The sequence below is a fragment of the Sus scrofa genome, chromosome 14 (assembly GCF_000003025.6).
Source record: "Sus scrofa isolate TJ Tabasco breed Duroc chromosome 14, Sscrofa11.1, whole genome shotgun sequence".
Taxonomy (NCBI): domain Eukaryota; kingdom Metazoa; phylum Chordata; class Mammalia; order Artiodactyla; family Suidae; genus Sus; species Sus scrofa.
Genome location: NC_010456.5, coordinates 11,831,769 through 11,853,242, shown reverse-complemented (window position 1 = coordinate 11,853,242; position 21,474 = coordinate 11,831,769). Strand labels below are relative to the sequence as shown.

The 21,474-nt window shown below is 41.0% G+C and overlaps 1 protein-coding gene across 1 annotated transcript in view; it reads right to left on the bottom strand.

Annotated features, from left to right (window-relative positions):
- Positions 1–20,296, bottom strand: part of ELP3 (elongator acetyltransferase complex subunit 3) — a 107,134-nt gene extending 86,838 nt beyond the window's left edge. The window contains exons 1-5 of the mRNA XM_021072278.1: positions 19,990–20,296; positions 14,919–15,018; positions 11,682–11,820; positions 2,990–3,060; positions 1,004–1,067 (exon numbers count right to left, since the gene is read on the bottom strand). Coding sequence (XP_020927937.1) covers positions 1,004–1,067; positions 2,990–3,060; positions 11,682–11,820; positions 14,919–15,018; positions 19,990–20,281 — 666 coding nt within the window. The 5' untranslated portion in view covers positions 20,282–20,296. The remainder of the gene's footprint in view (positions 1–1,003; positions 1,068–2,989; positions 3,061–11,681; positions 11,821–14,918; positions 15,019–19,989) is intronic.

Sequence of the window (21,474 nt, the reverse complement as noted above, 5' to 3'; positions counted from 1 at the left end):
GGCTGCTGGCCTCTTCTGAAGAGGCTGAATATTTCGAAGGCCTCTCACTGGCCTCCTGCTTCACTCTCGCCCCCTCTCCAATCCTGCCCCCCTAGAGCCATCAAATAAATGATCTTCGAAGAACCTATACTGGGTGTATCACTCCCCTGCCTCACACCCCAATGGCCTCTCATGACCCCTATAACAAAACCTCAACTCTCTGCAGTGCTTACAACCCCTGTGTCATCTGTCTCCCCAGTTTCATTCTCCCCTTACATGCTCTGCTCCAGAGCACCCACCATCACTCCCACCCCGGCTCCAGGCTCTAGCTATTCTCTCTGCTGGGAACGCTCCTTCTTGATATTCTTGAAAGGCTCCTCCTTGTCACTGAGGGCTGTTTAAATGTCACCTCCTCAGACCATCCCTTCGTAAGCCACCAATGCTGAAATACACCTTACGTACCCGGGACTATACCTTACTTGACTTTACTTCCCTGCTTTGCATTTACCAGTGCCTGCTATTTCTTTCTTTGCTTCCTTACCCGTCTTACCCCCAGGATTAGAATGACAATTCCACAAGACCAGAGTCCTGACTTGTTTTTCATGGCTGTATGCAGGGCAATGTACTGCTGAGAAGCACAGAAGTCAAAGCCTAGCTCTGTCACTTATTAGGGATTGAGTTTCCAAGGCCAGCTGTGTAAGCCTTCTAGGCCTCAGTTTCCTTATGCACAAACTGGGAGAATAACAGCGTCACCCTTCAAAATGCCGCTATATGGTTTAAAGTTGTAAAGCACTGAGTACGGTGTTTGACATACAGCAATAACAGTAAGGGCTTATGAAAGTATTTCTCCAGTGACTAGAGCAATATATGTAGACACTCAGCAAATACTCTGGTGAATGAATAACTTTTGTAATCAGGAAAAAAATTAAAAAATACAAAAATTTTAAAAACCAGTACTTGTAAAAGCGCCCCATGGGTCAAGCATGGATGTAGCATGCCTCGGGACAGTGTCACATTACTTTACCTCATATCCAGTGTAAGACTGAGTCGAATACTCAAAATCTGAATCAGGTCCACCAGGGCAGTATCTGCCAATGCAACAAAAGGATGAAAATGTCAGATACGAAACCCAGTTCAACAGTCTAGTTCAAGTATCTACAGTCTCCATAAAATCGTCATTGAACCAGTTTCATTTTCAAATCCTAACTGAAGAGTCTACCTTTGCAATATCTGCAATAGTACACTATTTCAGCCATTTTCAGAATATTGCAGTCGCTATTTATTTATTTATGTAATTTTATTTTTTGGCTGCCCTGTGGCATATGGAGTTCCTGGGCCAAGGATCAGATCTGAGCTGCTCTTGCGACCTATGTAGCAGTTGCTGCAACACTGGATCCTTAACCCACTGTGCCTCACAGGGGATCAAACCTGCATCTCAGCACTCCAGAGATGCTGCTGATCCTGGTGTGCCACAGCAGGAACTCCAATTTTTATTTTATTTTTTGCCCATGCTCACAGCATGTGGAAAGTCCCAGGCCAGGGACTGAACCCATGCCACAGCAGTGACAACATCAAATCCTTAACCGCTAAGCCACCAGGAAACTCCCAAGTCACTATTATTTTACAAGTATAAGCTTCTGGGGACAAATAACAGGGCTCAAGTTTTCCTAAATTTGGATCAATACCCATGGTGATTACCCTTAAGAAAATCTTTCTCCCGATCAACCTTCTCATCTGGAATCATACATGTTAATTTTTAATCATACAAATTAATCATACATACTAATTATTCCAATTACCTAAATTAAAAAATATTTACAAGGATTACTTTTTATTTTGACACTTTTCTGGTCCAAATTCACTTTAAACTGCTGACATATGGAATTTAGGCAGCTCATATGTCCATGTTTCATTCATCAAGTTTAACAGAAAATCTACTGCTTTGAGTTTTGTAACCTATATTTTTTTGATCTATGCATTTAATTTATTTTTAAACACTTTTTCACATTCTCAGCTTTAAAAAAATTTTTTATGAGTACTACTGGTTTACAATGCTGTGCCTATTTCTACTGCACAGAAAGTGACCAAGTCATATATACATATACATTCCCTTTCTTATATTATCTTCCATCATGGTCTATCCCAAGAGACTGAATATAGTTTCGCATGCTATACAGTTGGATCTCATTGCTTATCCATTTTAAATGTAATAGTTTGCATCTACCAACTCCAAACTCCCAGTCCAACCTATGTATCTTGTAGTGTATACTGTAACAAAAGAAAATCTTTATATTTCATTTTTATAGCATTGAAATATTAGGAGTTCCCTTCCCATCCTGGCTCAGTGGAAATGAATCCAACTAGGAACTGTGAGGCTGTGGGTTCAATCCCTGGCCTCGCTCAGTGGGTTAAGGATCCAGCATTGCCATGAGCTGTGGTGTAGGTCACCAACACGGCTTGGATCTGGCGTGGCTGTGGCTGTGGTATAGGCCAGCAGCTTTAGCTCCTATTAGACCCCTAGCCTGGCAACTTCCACATGCCGTGGGTGCGGCCCTAAAAAGCAAATGCAAAAAAAAAAATATCCTATTATTAGGAGTTCCCATTGTGGCTCAACAGAAACAAATCTGACCGGCATACATAAGGATGTGGGTTCAATCCCTGCCCTCGCTCAGGGGGTTAAGGATCGAGTGTTGCCCTGAGCTGTGGTGTAGGTCCCAGACTTGGCTCGGATCTGGTGGGGCTGTGGCCAGAGGCTACAGCTCTGATAGGCTACCTCTGGCCTGTGAACCTACATATGCCGTGGGTGCTGCCCTAAAAAGACCAAAAAAAAAAAAAAAAAGAAAAGAAATATCCTATTAACGGCTGCTTGTTTCATAGAACTAACTTATGACTCTATTAAGTCAAAGTTTTAAATATTACCAGCATGCACTGATTTGATCAATCAAGGCTCTAGGGGACTTACTGGTTCCATAAAGACACATACACAGCTGATCAAAACCATCATACTCACACACATATATTTCCTGTAAAACTGATGTGAGGACATCTGTGGGGCTTGCACATGACAGCCACAACAGCAATCTATAAAGGAAAGATTAATAAAAAACAATTATGAAATAAGTCACACAAAACTCTGGAGAGTGGTTATCTCTCAGAAAGTGGGAGAAGACGGAGTTCCCGTCATGGCGCAGTGGTTAATGAATCCGACTAGGAATCATGAGGTTGCGGGTTTGATCCCTGCCCTTGCTCAGTGGGTTAAGGATCTGGCGTTGCCATGAGCTGTGGTGTAGGTTGCAGACGCGGCTTGGATCCCGTGTTGCTGTGGCTCTGGCACAGGCTGGCAGCTACAGCTCTGATTCGACCCCTAGCCTGGGAACCTCCATATGCCGCAGGAGCGGCCCAAAAGGAGCAGCCCAAGAAATGGCAAAAAGACCAAAAAAAAAAAAAGAAAGAAAGTGGGAGAGGAATGCAAACAGAAGGAGGCACACAAAGGGGTTCAAAGGGTAATGCTATAATTTTTTAACTGAGCTATGAGTACAAGGGTGATCTCTTTCCAATATTGTTAATCTTGAAGATTAATGTTGTTAATGTCAAAATGTACATATACATTGTATACACTGGTTTGTATTACATTTGACAATAAACTAAGTGCAAAGTAAGACACTAATTTTTGAGGTCATGGTGATTTTTATTCTTCCTTGCTGTGTCTGATTGGTTTTACTAAAATAGCTTACAAGAAACAAATTACTTTATATCTAAACCTAACCTTTTTTATTCAAACTCCTCCCACTAGACCACGATATTTAGCGTAGAGACTATGTAACTAGTTGGAGCCAGACTTCAGAGTGTGTGCAAGATATTCTCAGAGAAGTCTCTCAGAACCCAAATGGGGTAAGAAGAGCATCTCCTTGTGAAAGCAGGTGATGGCGGAGTTACAAGATTGGTTACATATGGGAGCAGCTGGTCAAATAAGGGTGTGCATTAAGATGAATGCAAGCCAGGTTTCTTACTGTCAGAGAAAAAAGTTATGAAAATGGAAAAAAACTAAAATGAACTCTGTGGGCTGGATGAAATTAAAGGTACTATTGAAGAATCACAGTTTTAAATATATACATAGATATATATATATATACACAAATAAATAGATGCAAATGTGTTACATAAATGTGTATGCACACATGTATGCACATATACATATATATTTCCTAGCCTGGTCCACTGAGAGAGTCTGGGAGCATGCTGACATCCCTGAGCACATTTAGCACTCAGATCTTTATTTCTTTTTTTTTTTTTTTTTTTTTTTGTCTTTTGTCTTTTGTCTTTTGTTGTTGCTATTTCTTGGGCCGCTCCCGCAGCATATGGAGGTTCCCAGGCTAGGGTCTAATTGGAGCTACAGCTGCCAGCCTACACCAGAGCCACAGCAACGCAGGATCCGAGCCGCGTCTGCAACCTACACCACAGCTCACGGCAACGCCGGATCGTTAACCCACTGAGCAAGGCCAGGGACCGAACCCGAAACCTCATGGTTCCTAGTCGGATTCGTTAACCACTGCGCCACGACGGGAACTCCAGACCTTTATTTCTAAATACCCCTCTCCATGAAAAGAAACCAGGGCTCCTTGAAGAAACTGCTGATTCCAGGTATGGGGCAATGAAAGTACAAGATAAGCCTAAAACATTTTATTATGACAGAAAGCTAGAAACTGCTCAAAGAATGATGAGGACATTTAAAAAAGAAACAGAAATGAGCGTGAAAGGGCCCCACTGGTCAAAAGCGGGGGAAATTTGCACATCAAAAAAAAAAAAAAATACGAACAGATTACAACCCACCAAATAGGTAAAACCATTGATCCATTCATACAAATGAATAAGGAAATTGGAAGTCTGATAAGAGGATATTTACATAGCGTCAAAGTACTTCAAAACAGAAAATTTCTCATTTACAAAGTGGAAAAGAATCACTAACTACAAAAGGGATGCCTGGTAGACATCGCCTTAATCAGAATGTCCTGTGAGGACAACAAACTATGCACCACCCGACAAGGTATGAGAAGAACTCAGTATCACTTCTGTGATGTTCCTGTCAAAAATGCAAACTTGAATCTAATTAGGAGGAAACACCTGATTAAACCAAATCCAGATAAATGCTACAAAATGACTTGCCTGAAATCTTTAAAAGTATTAAGGTAGCAAAGTCAAGGAGAGACAGAGAAAGTGTCCAGACTGAAGAGACATGACGACTAAACACCACAAGTGATTCTGAACCGGGTCCTGTAGGGTTGTTATTGAAACAGCTGTTGAAACTTGAATGAGGTCTGAGGATTAGATAGTGATAGGGTATCAGTGCTAAATTCCTGATTTTGATGGCTGTACTGTGGTGATGAAGAAAATGTCCTTGTTTGCAGGAAATACACACTCTAGTATTCAAAGGCATCGCCTTTGCAACTGACTCTCAAATGTTTCTGGGAGAAAGGGTTCTTTGTACTGGATTTTCAACTTTTCTATAAGTCTGTGATTGTTTTTCATAACAAAAATTATTAAAATTTAAATCATTAAATAGCAATCTAGAGAAATTCTAAAATAATCTGCAGATCTGAATTAACAACTACAATTTTCAAACAAATGCTCTTATTTAAAACGAGACAAAACCACACATACCACTCACCGATGAGGTCAATCTAATTTCCCAACCTTTCACTGAGGGTCTACTACATAGGCCAGGTTCTGAGACACACAGAGCAGGTGGGTCCCAAGACTACAAAAATATGACTGCACTGCCTCTGTCCTCTGAAATCCTACCACCTAGCAGGGGATAAAGGCACAAGAGAAATAGGGTTTTTCAAAACCACATGGTAAGAAGCATGTAGAAAATACTAGGCTACCCAGAGAAGGCAATTAATTAGCCTGACCAAGGGAGTTAGGGACGCTTTCCTAAGGAGCTGATAGCCTTGCTGAGTAAGGGTTAACTAAGCTAAGAAGGCAGGGGGTAGTGTGGACTGGGGAAGCAATGTCCTGTGGCTTTCAAACATTTTTTAAGTGGTAGAATGCCCCTTTCAAGTAATGTTTTACTTGAAACCTCAATTTATAGAGGAGAGAAAAGCAATAGCCCTGGGTGAAGCAGAGATGGAACCTGCTCCCATGGCTTCCCCTATTATTCCCTACAGCAGCTCTTAAAAAACATGTAAGGATCATGTAGTTTTCTAAGATACAGCTTAAAAATTACCAATAAGGTAGAAAAAGCAATGACTTTGGAGTCAGCCAGAGAGAGGAAGCTTTGAATCTCTTCTCTGCCTCTGTGTATTTTCCGACTTTGTAAAGTGAAGACAATACTACCTATTCTCAAAACCATTTTCAGGATTTAATTTGAAAACACAGCAGCACAGTGGCCAGGCTCCAGTAGGTGGGCAACACATGGTAGCTACTGTTGTAATTAATGATACTAATCATGATGTTCAAACAAAAAACCCAAATACAAACAACTCAAAGTGGATCATCGACCTAAACGTACATGCAAAACTTAAAAGCTTCTAAAAGATAACATAGGAGACCATTTAGGTGATTCTGGGTTTTGAAATGAGTTTTTAGATACAACACCAAAAATGCAAACCATGAAAGAAAAAGTTGCTAAGTTGGGCTACTTTAAAACTTGAAAGTTCTGCTCTGAGAAAGATACTAAAAAGACATGCCGCAGACTGGGAGAAAATATTTACAGAACACATGTCTGATAAAAAATATGTATCTTACAAATATTAAAACCAAAAAACCTCTTAAATCTTCACAATAAAAAACCCAAACAACCCAATTAAGAATAGCTCAAAAGATCTGAACAGATACCTCATCAAAGACAACATACAGGAGGCAAAAATAAGTACATGAGAATGGGAGTTCCCGTTGTGGCGCAGCAGAAATGACTCCAACTAGGAACCACATGGTTGTGGTTCGATCCCTGGTCTCACTCAGGAGGTTAAGGATCTGGCGTTGCCGTGAGGTAGGTCATAGACACAGCTCGGATCTGGTGTGGCTGTGGCGTAGGCTGGCAGTTGTAGCTCGGATTGGACCCCTAGCCTGGGAACCTCCATATGCCATGGGTGTGGTTTTAAAAAAGCAAAAAAAAGAAAAAAAATGAGAAGATACTCAGCATCATGTGTCATTCAGGAATTGCAAATTACAGCAATGAGATATCACTTCATATGTAACAGAACAGCCAAAATCCAGAGCACTGACAACACCAAATGCTGGCAAGCATGTGGAACAACAGGAACTCTCATTCACTGCTAGTGGGAATGCAAAATGGTGCAGCCACTTTGGAAGACAGTTTGGCAGTTTCTTACAAATCTAAACATACTCTCACCATATGACCTAGCAATCGTGCCCCTGAGTATGTATTTACCCAAATGGGTTGAAAAATTTGTATACACAAAAACCTTCACACAAATGTTTATCACAGCTTTGTTCATCACAATTGCCAAAAACTGGAAGCAGCCGGGAGGTCCTTTAATAGGTTCACGGATAAACAAACTGTAGCACACTCACACAATGGAATGTTATTCAGTGCTGAAAAGAAAAGAGCTAGCAAGCCATTAAAAAGACATGGCACAACCTTAAGTGTACTCTTCAAGTAACAGAAGCCAATCTGCAAAGGCTACACAACATACTGACTCCAACTGTGTAACATTCTGGAAAAGTCAAAACTACAAGGACAGTAAATAGATCAGTGGTTGCCAGAAGTATGAAGCAGAGGAAAGGATGATCAGGAGAGTTTTAGGGCAGTGAAACTATTCCATATACTACTGTATGGTGGACACAGGACATTATGCATTTGGTAAAACCCACAGAATGTACAACACTGTGAGGGACACTAATGTAAACTACAGGCTTCGGTTAATAATAACGTAGCACTATTGGTTCATCAAGTATAACAAAAGTATCAAATCAATGCAAGGTATTAATAATAAATAACAGGGCAACCTGAGAGAGGCGGAAATGAAGTACAGGGGAACTCTGTATGCATTCTGTTCAATTATTCTGTAAGCCTAAAGCTGCTCTATAAAAAAAATAAAAACAACCAAAAAGAAAACAAAAAGACAACTTGCAGAATGGGAGAAAATAGTTTCAAATGATGCAACTGACAAGGGCTTAATCCCTAGAATATACAAGCAACTTATACATCCCAACAGCAAAAAAGCCAACAACCCAACTGAAAAATGGGCAAAAGACCTGAATAGACATTTCTCCAAGGAAGATATACAGGTGGCCAACAAGCTCAAAAAATGAATATTAGAGAAATGAAAAACAAAACTACAGCGAGATACCATCTCACACCAGTCAGAATGACCACCATTAATGAGTTCACAAATAGCAAATGCTGGAGAGGGTGTGGAGAAAAGGGAACCCTCCTGCACTGTTGGTGGGAATGTAATCTGGTACAATCACTATGAAGAACAGTATGGAGGCACCTTAGAAAACTATACATAGAACTACCATATGACCCAGCAATCCTCCTCTTGGGCAACTATCTAGACAAAACTTTCCTTGAAAAAGACACACGCACCCGCATGTTTACCGCAGCACTATTCACAACAGCCGAGACATGGAAACAACCCAAATGTCCATCGACAGATGATTGGATTAGGAAGATGTGGTATATATACACAATGGAATACTACTCAGCCACAAAAACAACGAAATAATGCCATTTGCAGTAACATGGATAGAACTAGAAACTCTCATACTGAGTGAAGTAAGAAAGAGAAAGACAAACACCATATGATATCACTTATATCTGGAATCTAATATAAGGCACAAATGAACCTTTCCATAAAAGAGAAAATCATGGACTTGGAGAATAGACTTGTGGTTGCCAAGGGGGAGGGAGTGGGATGGATGGGGTGCTTGGGGTTAATAGATGCAGACTATTGCCTTTGGAATGGATTAGCAATGAGATCCTGCTGTGTAGCCCTGGGAATTATGTCTGGTCACTTATGATGGAGCATGATAATGTGAGAAAAAAGAATGTATACATGTATGTGTAACTGGGTCACCACGCTATACAGTAGAAAAATGACAGAATGGAGTTCCCGTTGTGGCACAGTGGTTAACAAATTCGACTAGGAATCATGAGGTTGCGGGTTCGGTCCCTGGCCTTGCTCAGTGGGTTAAGGATCCAGCGTTGCCGTGAGCTGTGGTGTAGGTTGCAAACGCGGCTCGGATCCCGCATTGCTGTGGCTCTGGCGTAGGCCGGTGACTATAGCTCCGATTTGACCCCTAGCCTGGGAACCTCCATATGCCGTGGGAAGCGGTCCTCGAAAAGGCAAAAAGACAAAGAAAAGAAAAGAAAAGAAAAATGACAGAATACTGTAAACCAGCTATAATGGAAAAAAAATAAAAATCATTACACACAAAGTAACGGAACACATTTAACTTCTGCCAAAAATAAAAAATAAAAATAGAAACAGGAGATTTCTATTTGTGGCTCAGCAGGTTAGCAACCCAATGTTGTCTTTTTGAGAATGTCGGTTTGATCTCTGGCCTCGTTCAGGGAGTTAAGGACTCGTCGTCGTTGACACAAGCTGCTGTGTGGGTCGCATACGTGGCTAGGATCTGGCGTTGCTGTAGGCTGGCAGCTGCAGCTCTAGTTAGACCTCTAGTCCAGTAACTTCCATATGCCACAGGTGCGGCCATTAAAAAACAATAAATAAAAATGAATAAAAATAAAAACAAAGCACCACAGTAATCACAGGGAATAAAAGCATGGAGGTTAAAATGCATATAAGCCAGGGAATGACAATCAGCTGTGTACTTCTGATGTTTTCAACAAGTCACTCTGTTGACACTGCAGAAGATGGATTTATTTGGTGCAGGTAAGACAAAGTAGGCCCTTTAAGAAAGGGCTGAAATAATCTAAATAAGAAATAATAAAGGCCAGAATGTTCCCCCCAGTGGTAGCAGGAATGGACAATGCATTTCAGATCTTCTGGAAACTAAGGGCATGGGGGCACCATGAACTAAGACAGACAAGAAAGATGAATGAGCAAGTCTGAGGTTCTAGTCATACTACACTTAAGGGTGTATAGACAGTCAAAGGGGAGAGGTCTAACAGGCAATTTTTTTTTCTTTTTTTGAAACTTTTATTTTTTTTTACAGAATAAAATACATACATTTAAACAATTACATTCACACAGATTATTATATCATGGATCTTAAGAAACAGATTAAGTGACTCCCTCTAGAGAAGTGGAATGGAAAATATGCTGAGACAAATAGGAAACTTATTCTATACTTTATCCCATTTTGTATGGCTTTCATCCTTATTATTTAGTATTATCTAGCAGGTGCACCATCCAGTCCAAAGGCTGCTAAACCTGCGTCTTCCATAGAGGCAAGGCCATGCATAATGCCACAAACTGAAAATTCAAGACATCTAGAAAGCACCTTATTTATGGACACAGAAGTAAATGCCAAGAAATCAGCTAAGACTTAAAAGTGGTTGCCTGGAGGGGAAAATGGGAGGTGAGAGGTTTGGAACTATTAAATTTTCTGTAAAAGCCTTTTACACTAGGCACAAACAAACCCAAAACACTTAGGTACAAAGGAGAAGAGACCAGGACTGTGGTATATTATGCGTCAAAGTTCTGGGGGTTTAGTTAGTCATAAATGCAATAAAAACCAGGTTATATGGCTCCCCAGCAAGTGATATAAGCTGTACTTACCAGAAGTGTACTGTCCCCATCCAAATAACAGACTGGACATCTTAGATCACATCAGGAACACGGACTTCAACTCTGGGTACCACGTTTTAAGAGGGCCCAAATCCTATCAATTCCTCCCTCATATCTCTCACACTCATCCTTTTTATCCTAGAGGCCCTACACTAACTCAGGCTCTTAATGCTTCACACCTAGGTCAAACCAAGAATATCCCAGCCAGTCTTTTTGACTCCAAGCTACCTTACATCTTGTTCCCAAAATAATTTTCTGAAAATCTATTTGCTTCTGATCAGTTCCCTTTGTAAAAATCTTTCAGTTTCCTATTATCTGGCATCTCTGCAGGACATTTAAGATCTTTTACAAGCTCATCGCAAACTAACTCTTCACCCCAATTTCCTGCTGCTTTCCAAAATGAATTGTTAGCCCCAGTGGGTCTGGTACACCCGCAGCTCCCTGCACACACACCTCTCATGTCATCTTTCCCTCTGTGCCTTAGGTCCCATGCCCTTGCCTCCTTTGCTCTTCCAGCTGCTCTTCTCTGCTTACACGAGCTCCGTTTATATGCCAATCAAGCTCTATGTTTCCTCCTGGGCTTTCCCTGGTCCCTTTTACTCAGGGACATCTCTGTCCTCTGAACTCCCATATCACCCTCCATGGTGTCGAATGTTTCACAGATACCTCATATAGAATTAACTTTTAAAAGTGCCTTTTATAAAATCAATCTTCTAAGACATGACCTTAAGCTGAACACTATTTACCACCTTATGGTAGTCACCAAGCTGTGACCTACACTTTAAAGACACCAAAAACCGTAACATCAGCTACTCCTTAAAGTACAGCAAATTCTGCACATCTCCACTCCAGCATGTATCATAACATATGAATTTTATTAGTCTGAATCCCCCACCCCCACCTCATCACCTAGGTGTTAAATGGAGGCAGGAATCTGTGGCAGAACAGATACACAATCAATATGTGATGAATTGAATCACTCACCCCACTGGCAGTTCTGATGGGTTTTGCCTTTAACTTGGGGACCAAGACCTTCCGATACTGAGGTGGGACTGCAGCAATGATGTCCACCAGGCGGGGCTGCGCAGAAAGGCCATATTTGGCAGCTGTCCTGGTTTTCACCCTGAAAATAAAGCATCTAGAATTATCAAGACCACAGTATTTCACGGACAAGCTACCAAGAGGATAATCTGTAAATAAAATCATCACCTCTGGTCACTCCCTATGCTTTCACTAGATGACAAGTGGCTTTAACATTTACAACTGTGAGGGAAAGAGAACAAAATCCCTGACCTCCTGTTCTCACTGTGGAGTACTAATGACTACAGGGAAGGGGCCCAGGACAGTGACACAATGTAGGTCTCCTTCACAGTAGGGCTCCAGCTTCAAAGGATGCTACCATTTTCTCTCCTGTATTTGGGATCACATCAGTTCCGTTGTGGGGGACCATTCAGTACATGCTACGATATTTAGCAGCATCCTTGGCCTCTACCCACCAGCACCCCTTCTTGTTATAACAACCAAAAATGCATCAAACATTGCCAAATATCTTCAGGGTTGATTGGGGGAGGAGGGTGCCATGCCTGGTTGCAAACCACTGTCTCAAGCCACAAAACAAAACAAAAACAATTTAAAGCAAAGCTATGCAGAACCAAACAGGAAATAAAGTATATGTTTTTCTAAGATTTTTCTAACACAAAATATTAAAGAACAGAACATAAAACATATAAATATACTTTAACAACCACACTCACTCCAAGAGAGAGTATGATCAGCACTTCAGAAGACCCATTGGTCCCTTTCTCATTGTAACCTTACCCCTCACCCCCAGAAGGAATCCTATCCCATATTCTTTGCTTTCCTCTATGGTTTTACCAGCTTCTCTTAGATTTGCGGCTGCTAGCCAAATCCTAATAGTCCCTTTCTCTTCTCATTTTAATCCATCTAGAAATATTATGGGGTGTTTGAATCATTTCAACAAATGTTGATCGAGTCTCTGACATGAGTACGGGAGACCACTTGGTATGTTGGGAGGTGTAAGCCATAGCTGTTTCATGCTTTATGTTTGCATGTTTGCACACAGGTATGCACAAAAAATCTGCCAGACATAAATATGCATGTAATAAACACACACACAACAATGAACACTTTCAGAGTTCAAGAGAGGAACTCGGTGTGTGCTGGGGAGATATTCATGGAAAACAGGCACAGAAAAAGAGAACAGGCTTCAGAAAGGCAGTGAAGACACAGAAATGACACTAAAAGCGGGCAGATGGGCTAGCTTATGTGAAGATGCAAAACCAGGAATGAACATATTTTACAAAATACAGGTAGGCCAACTTGACAGAAAGTAGGTAGTTTTCAATGTAAAGGTAGCGAAGTTTATAAAATTTGAAAAGTAAGCTGAAGCCAGACCAAGAGGCCTTACATAAGGGGCTGAGGAAGCTGCATTTAATTCCATAAGCATTGGTGTTAGGCTGAAGGTTCCTGCATGGAAATGACACGATAAAAGATGAGATGAAGGAAAATTAATTCAGCTAGACAGTAAAAGGAACTGAAAGCATAAACTACTGCAGTAGTCTAGACTTAAGTTTTAAAAGAAATGGAAGTAGGAGTCATACTGAAGAGTAGGCAAAACTTCGACCCTAATTGGACCTAAGGAAAAAAGATTCAAAGATGACACTAGAGTTTCAAGCCTGGATGAAGGTTTAAACCATTAGGCAAAGAGGACATCTGAGTAGGGGCTGGTTTTAAGGAAGATACCACTTTAGCTTTAGAGGTGCCAAATCAGAGAGAATGACAAAAATATGTAAGAAGTAGAAATGTTCATGAGAAACAAAAGATTTGAGTAATCAGGGGTATCGCCAACAAAGATAGGGAAAAAAACATGCTAAATATGTGATAGAAAAAACACATCAATAACATATAATGTCTTCAGAGTAAAGAAAGAATGGTTACTTATTTCTTTAACAAATCTTTATTGAGCACAATGTTCCAAGAAAGGGGTGAAAAACACTGCAGTATCTCAAGCAATAGAAGCCAGGGGCTGAGAAAAGGCTGTGTGTGTAGAGGTTTGACTGCTGCTGACCTGGGGGTGGTGGGGGAAAGACACTTACACCAGAGCAGACCTATATAGTGAATATACAGTAAACAAAAAGATGCAGAGAGGAAAGACCACTCTTCCTTTCTTCTCTCTTTTTTAAAATTATAGTTGATTTACAATGTGTTAATTTCTGCTGTACAACAAAGCGATTCAGTTATATATACATATACATTCTTTTTTATATTCTTTTTCATTATGGTTTATCACAGGATATAGAATATAGCTCCCTGTGCTATAAAGTAGGAACTTGTTGTTTATCCATCCCCCCTCTCCCTTTTTGGGGGCTGCATCCACAGCATGCAGAAGCTCCAGGGCTAGGGATCAAACCCTTGCCATAGCAGTGACAGTGTGTTTGGATCCTTAACCTGCTGAGCCACCAAGGAACTTTCTATTCATCCTATATATAATAGCTTGCATCTGCTAATCCCAAACTCCTGCTCCTTCCTCCCATTCCCCCACCCCCTTGCAACCACAAGTCTGTTCTCTATGATGAAAGACCACTCTTACTTGAAGATGTAATAAAGTCAAAGGCGAACATGATTGTGTAGTGGAAGTGGATGAACCTGTCAAGGAGATTCAACAGTAGGGAATGGCTGGATGAAATCAAGGGCCCCAGAGAGAGTTTTCTTGGGAGAGAGCTACCGCTTCTTCTGAGAACACAGGGAAGAGAGAAAGGATGGAAATGAGATAACACAGAAGGACAGAACCCGGGCTCTGGAGACAGAAGACCTGATTCCAAATTCTAGCTCTGCCAATCACCACTTATTTGCTGTTGGATAAGTTATTTAACTTTTCTCTGCCTCAGGGCACCCACTGGTCAAATGAGGGTGATATAAGCACATACCTCTTAACAGTTTTTGAGAGGATCAGCTGAGCTAATATATGCAATGCACTACTAACAGTGACTGCTATAGTGTAACTTCCCAAGAAATGTTAAAGCTATCAGCATTATTAAGTTATGAGACAATTCTGTCATAAATAATGACTGGACAGGGCAGAAAGCTAAAGTCTCAACTAAAACATGAAACATGAGATAGAATCAGTAGTATTTGATAATTCCAGAAAAGAGATCTACTATCCAAGAAAAAGGTTACCTTCTTTTTTATAGACTCACTTACTTATTCAGATCAATGTCTTTCCCCTGTTCATGGGCTTCAATTAGTTGCTTAATAACATCTCCTATGGTCAGCATCATCAACTCAGCAGGGCTGAGATCTCCTGGAAAGATAACATTTGACAATGTAAAAAATCATATTATTCAGTAAAAGCTTTTGAATTTATTAGCAGTGTTCCTTCCAAACTCATTCCAATATGCTAAATGAATAGCTCAAGTTCATAAGACACTAAACCCTTACTGTTTACAATTTTTTTCATATATTTTATATCTTTAAAACAAACCTGGCTTCACCCATATTTGGGAAGAGCTCACTTCAGAAGCAAACATACATGAAAGAGTCAAGACAAACATGAGGAAAAAGAACCTAATCACACAGGAAAAGGCCAAAGTAGTTAAAATAGCTTCCTTTTATTTCCCGAAATTACATTCAGATGCATTATTTCATCCAATTCTCAGAGTAGAGGTAGATGGAATAGGAATAGTTGTCTGTCTCAGGTATCCAGAAGTGGAATTACAAAGCAATGTAATACTACTTTGAAATACAAAGACGTGATCTTAACGCATCTCTAAAATATAGTCTATCCACCATCATAACCTTTTCCTGGCAACTTAGGCTGCCCTTCTTATCTAAAAGGCAACAGCAGATGCTGACAAGTTCTTACATGACCCCATCTCCTCAATTACAGCTGACTGGTTCAAGGATGGGCAGCTACCCAAGTCAGGCCAATCTAACCTCTTTCTCTCAAGACAAAAAACACCAGTCCCTCTCAGGTGATAAAAACTGAGATTTCAGCTTGGGGGCTCCAAGCAAGCAGTCCTCCTGCCCGCAAAAAAAAGCTGATGTTTGAAAATAATGATGTAATCAGAGAGAAGCACAGTGCTTAGGGAGCCCTTTCATTGACTTTATCTCATTTGAAACCTCACAACAGCACTGGAAGGGAGTTACTGTTATCCCATTCTACAGGTGTGAAAAGTTAAGGCAAGTTAAGACATCATTGTAAATGACATAGTGAGGACTCCAATCCAGGTCTTTTCTCCAGTTTAGGTGGTTTTTTTTCCACAGTAGTAAGCCACCTCTAGTTTAATGAGGCAAAGCTAACACCTACAAAACAATATGAAAGAAAAAGGAGTCTATTATAACAGAAGGCTAAATTCTTTCTAAACCCTGAAACCCAGTTCTATAAAAGCACCCGAGGAAACCTGTAACAGAGGCTGGGGGTGGTGACGGTAGAGGGGAAGCAGGAGAAGAGGGAGGGTCTCTTTGTCCATTTCAATGAAAGCAGTTAGGCTTTTATCTGTTTAAATATTGAGGTTCTGCGTAAGAATTTATTTAGAGGGTAAGAGGGACTCAGGTGATAAAAACACAGACCTCAGAGATACTGCAGGTTCAGTTTCAGACCACCACAATAAAGCAGATACTGAAATAAAGCAAATTACATGAATTTTTTGTTTTCCCTGTATTGTAGGGTAAATGTGCATTTCTTTTTTAAAAAAAACCACTTAATGAATTATTGCCTAAAAATGCTAACCATCACCTGAGCCATTAGCAAATCACAGTATTTTTGCTGGTAGAGTGGCTTGCCTCAATGTTGAAGGCTGCCTACTGATCTGGGCGCTGATGGGTGGGATGGCTGTGATAATTCCTTTTTTTTTTTTTTTGTCTTTTTAGGGCCATACCTGTGGCATATGCAAGTTCCCAGGCTAGGGGTTGAATGAGAGCAGAAGTCGCCGGCCTACACCATAGCAACACCGGCTCCAAGCCACATCTTCGACCTACACTGCAGCTCACAGCAACGCCAGATCTTTAATCCACTGAGTTAAACCCATGTCTTCATGGATACTAATCGGGTTCATTACTGCTGAGCCACAACAGGAAATCCAGGTAATTTCCTAAACTAAGACAACAGTGAAAGTTTGCCCCATTGATTGACTCTTTTTTTTCCTTTTTTAGAGCTGCATCTGCAGCATGTGGAGGTTCCCAGGCTAGGGGTCGAATCAGAGCTGTAGCTGCTGGCCTACACCACAGCCACAGCAACACAGGATCCGAGCAGTGTCTGCGACCTACCCCACAGATCAAAGCAACGCCAGATCCTTAACCCATTGAGCGAGACCAGGGATCAAACATGCATCCTCATAGATACTAATCAAATTCGTTTCCACTGAGCCATGACTGACGGGAACTCCAACTCTTCCTTTCATGAACCATTGCTTGGTGCATGCAATGCTGTTTGATAGCATTTCCCCCACAGGAGAATGTCTTTCAAATTAGAGTCAATCCCTCTCAAAACTTGCTGCTGCTTTATAAACTAAGTTTAATGTAATATTCTAAATCTTTTATTGTAGTTTCAGCAATCTTTCACCAGGAGTAGAGTCCATCTCAAGAAACCACTTTTTTTGCTCATCCATAAGACGCAACTCATCCATTAGTTTTATCATTAGACTGCAGCAATTCAGTCCCATCTTCAAACTCCATTTCTACTTCTAGTTCTCCTGCCGTTTCGACATGTGCAGAACCTATTTCTTACATAATAAGACTTGAAAGATGAAATGACTCCTTGCTCCATGGTCTGCAGAATGGATATTTGGTCTCATTATACATTTCCATCAGAGCGCTTGAGGAACTAGGTACACTGACAATGAGCAGTAATATTTTGAAAGGAATATGCTATCAACAGTGGGCTTAAAATATTCAGTAAACCATGCTGTAAGCAGATGTGCTGCCACCCAGGCTTTGTTCCTCCATTTATGGAGCACAGGCAGAGTCAATTTAGCATAATTCTAAGAACCCTAGGATATGGAGAATGGTAAACAAGCATCGGCTTCACCTTAAAGTCATCAGCTGCATTAGCCCCTGACAAGAGTCAACCTGTCCCTTTGAGGCTTTGAAGCCAGGGCACTGACATCTCCTCTCAAGCTATGAAAGTCCTGGATGGTGTATCTTCTTCCAATATAAGGCTGTTTCATCTACACTGAAAATCTGTTGTTTAGTGTAGCACCTTCATGAATTATTTTAGCTAGACCTTCTGGATAACTTGCTGCAGCTTCTATATCAGTATTTTGCTGCTTCCATTTTACTTTCGCATTATGGAGATAGCTTCGTTCCTTAAACCTCATGAATTAACCCCTCCTAGCTTCAAACTTAGCTTCTGCAGCTTTCTCACCTCTCTCAGCCTTCACAAAATTAAAGAGTTAGGGCCTTGCTCTGGATTAGGCTTTAACTTAAGGGAATGTTGTGGCTGGTTGACCTTCTATCCAGACTACTGAAGCCTTCTCCGTACCAGCAATAAGGCCGTTCCACTTTCTTAACATTCTATATGTTCATTAGAGCAGCATTTCCAATTCCCTTCAAGAATTTTCCCTCTGCGTTCACAACTGGCTAATTCTGGTGCAAAAGGCCTAGTGTTCAGCCTAACAGCTTTTGACATAACATGCCTTCCTCACTAAGCGTAATCATTTCTAGCTTTTGATTTAAAGTGAGAGATGTAGGACTCTTTTACTTGAACCTTTAGATGCCACTGTAGGGTTACTAATTTCAATATCATTGTGTCTCAAGGAACAGGGAGGCCTGAAGGGAGAGATATGGGGGGAACTGCCAACAGGTGGAGCAGTCAGAACACACACATTTTACCAATTAAGTTCACCAACTTACACAGCAGTTATGGGGCCCCAAAACAATTACAATAGTAACATCAAATATCACTGATCACAGATTATCATAATAAAGGTAAAAATAATGGAAAAGCGTGAAATATTGTGGAAATTACCACAATGTGACACAGAGACATGAAGTGAGGAAATGCTGTTGGAAAATGGCACTGATAGACTTGCTCGCCACAGGGTTGCCACAAACTTTCAAATGAAAAACAAAATAAAAAAAAACAAAAAACAAAACCACTATATCTGTGAAGTGCACTAAAGCTAAGTGCAATAAAATGAAGTATGCATGTAAAGATTTTTTAAAACACTTGTACAGCACTGAAGGTGTCAAGAATTAACTGAAGAAGTAAAACAGTAAGAAAAGCCTTCATGGAAGTAATCAATCACAGAGGGATTTTTTAAAGAAAAGGCAAGATTTGGACAAGCAAAACAGGGTAATCCAGAAGGAACATCTATATGTGCAGGAGTGCTGACTAGAATAGAGGCTTTTTGACAGGGTTTGGTAAGAACAGAGTACAGGTTACACAAGCTGGCTACAAGGCAAAAGCATTTAAATAGGACACAATACACGGTGGAGAATTATATGTTCTCAAGTTTTGGGAGTTAAAAACATGAAAGTAGTATTTAAAGAAAATAAGTACAAATGATCCTTGAACAATGTGGGTTTGAACTGCGTACTCCACTGATAATGTGGATTTTTTCAATAAATATAGTATCTATATTTTTATTTTACAGATCCTTAAATTAAGTATGGGGAAGTTTGCGCTTGATTAGAGATTATAATATGTGGAATCAAAAGAACTAGGATTTGTGTCCTGATTCCATCCAAAACGTTTCGGCTTCCTGCCCTTGGGGTGCTTTATTTACCAGTTCCTTCGTTTCTAAGGCAGAGACAGCAATGCTCAGATTTTCAGCTGTGCAGGGATCTGTGCCCCCCAACCCCCGCGCCGTTCAAGGGTCAACAGTGTACAAAATAAAGAAAATAAAGATAGAAAAAATTATTCTGAAGATAAAGAGAATACACATAACCTAGATACTAAGTAGAAGGCTCCTGAAAGGCACCATTGTTGGTTTTTTTTTTTTTTTTTTTATAAAGCACGTGAAATGAGTCGTAAAAACAAACGCGTTAAATCCAACTACCACGTTAACTTCTTGGAGGGCGTTCCCTGAAATAAAGCTTTTCTTGTCATTTATGCAAAAGACTGCCAAAAAGGAAGAGAAAGGATAGTCTTGTTTAAAAGGCACAACAGGTAAAAATGAGAAAGCAAGAGGCTAGAGTCCACAGATGGGCTACAGGTGGTGCGGCGACTGGGTCAGGCAGCGGATTCCCGAGGGAACAACTGGCTTCAGCACGTGACGGCCCGAGGTTCGCCCCTTCTCTACCATTCCCGCCCAGATTCCCCTCCCTTGCGCACCTTTCCGCTTCTGCCTCATCTCCCCACTGCCGTGCCAGCCGCCACCGCAGAAAAAGTATCTTCGAATTCGGACTTCAGAGAAAATCGACAGCCACAAAGCAACCCCGTCCTGTCGTAAAATGACGGTCCACGTATCGTAAAGCTGATCTCTGAAAAGGGCAAGGGTCCGCCCCGCCTCCCAGCGGCGGCTCGCGGAGCCGCAGGAGGCGGGGTAAAACGGCTCCGGAGGCAGTCGGGCAGGGGTCAAGGGCTGCAGGATGCAAGCTTTAGAATACAGTGGCAGTATAGGCATTAGAAACGTCGATGTGGTGGTCAGGGGCTGGACAAAGCTTAGGGACAGAGGCTGAGCAGGAACTCAATAAGAGGGTGAATGTGAGTGGTTTGTAAATAAAGGTGTAGGTGCAGCTAGAGACTATCATTATAAGTGAAGACAAAAAGACAAATACCTTTTATGCGGAATCTAAAAGATGGTACAAATGAACTTGTCTATGAAACAGACTTACAAACACAGAGAAAAGACTTGGAGTTGCCAAAGGCAGTGGGTGGGGGAAGGGTGGATGGGAGATTGGGGTTAGTGGATGCAAACTATTACATGTAGAATAGATAAACAACAAGGTCCTACTATATAGCACAGGAAACTATATACAGTATCCTAGGATAAGCCATAATGGAAAAAAATATTAAAAAGAATATATATGTGTATAACTGAATCACTTTTCTGTACAGCAGAAATTAACACTGTAAATCAACTACGCTTTGATTTAAAAAATTAAAAAATTAATAAAGGTGTAGGAGCCCAGGGTGCATTCTGTCAGGCTGGGTGGGAATGTGAGTGAGGATCTGGGAGGAGGAGCCAGCTGGCAGAGTGAAAATTAAATTTAGAGCCAAGAAAGGACCCTGCAGGAATGAAGTAACCTATTGATCACCCTGGTCTCAAATGAATGGCACATATCAATAACCATCATGAAAGCTCTGGAGGTGTCTCCAGAAAAAAAACCCACACAGAATTCCTGGTGTGGTGCAGTGGGTTAAGGACTGTCTTGGATCTCTGCGGAGGCACAGATTTGATCCCTGCTGGGGAACGTTCATTTGCCACAGGTGCAGCCAAAACCCCCAAAACACCCAAGCAAACAACAACCCTCCCCTCCCCACCCCACCCCCCAACACACACTTAAGTTTTGTAAAGTTTGGAGGCAGGAGTTATGATCATGTTTTCCTGAAACCCATCCATGATCCTCTCGATTCATGGACCAGAAATTAAGAACCCCTCTCATTAACATAAAGACAGGAATATGTGCTGTTGCAATTTCTTGCTTCCCACTAGAACTGAGGTAACTCCAAGTCTTTGACTCCATCATGACCCTGAAACTATCCCGGTCAACTTTTGTGACTGCCCATCAGGACAAAAGCAGTAGTATTTATCTGTCCTTATTGTTATTCTGGTACCAAGTGGCATAAGTTAGCTACCCAGAATGTCTTTTACGA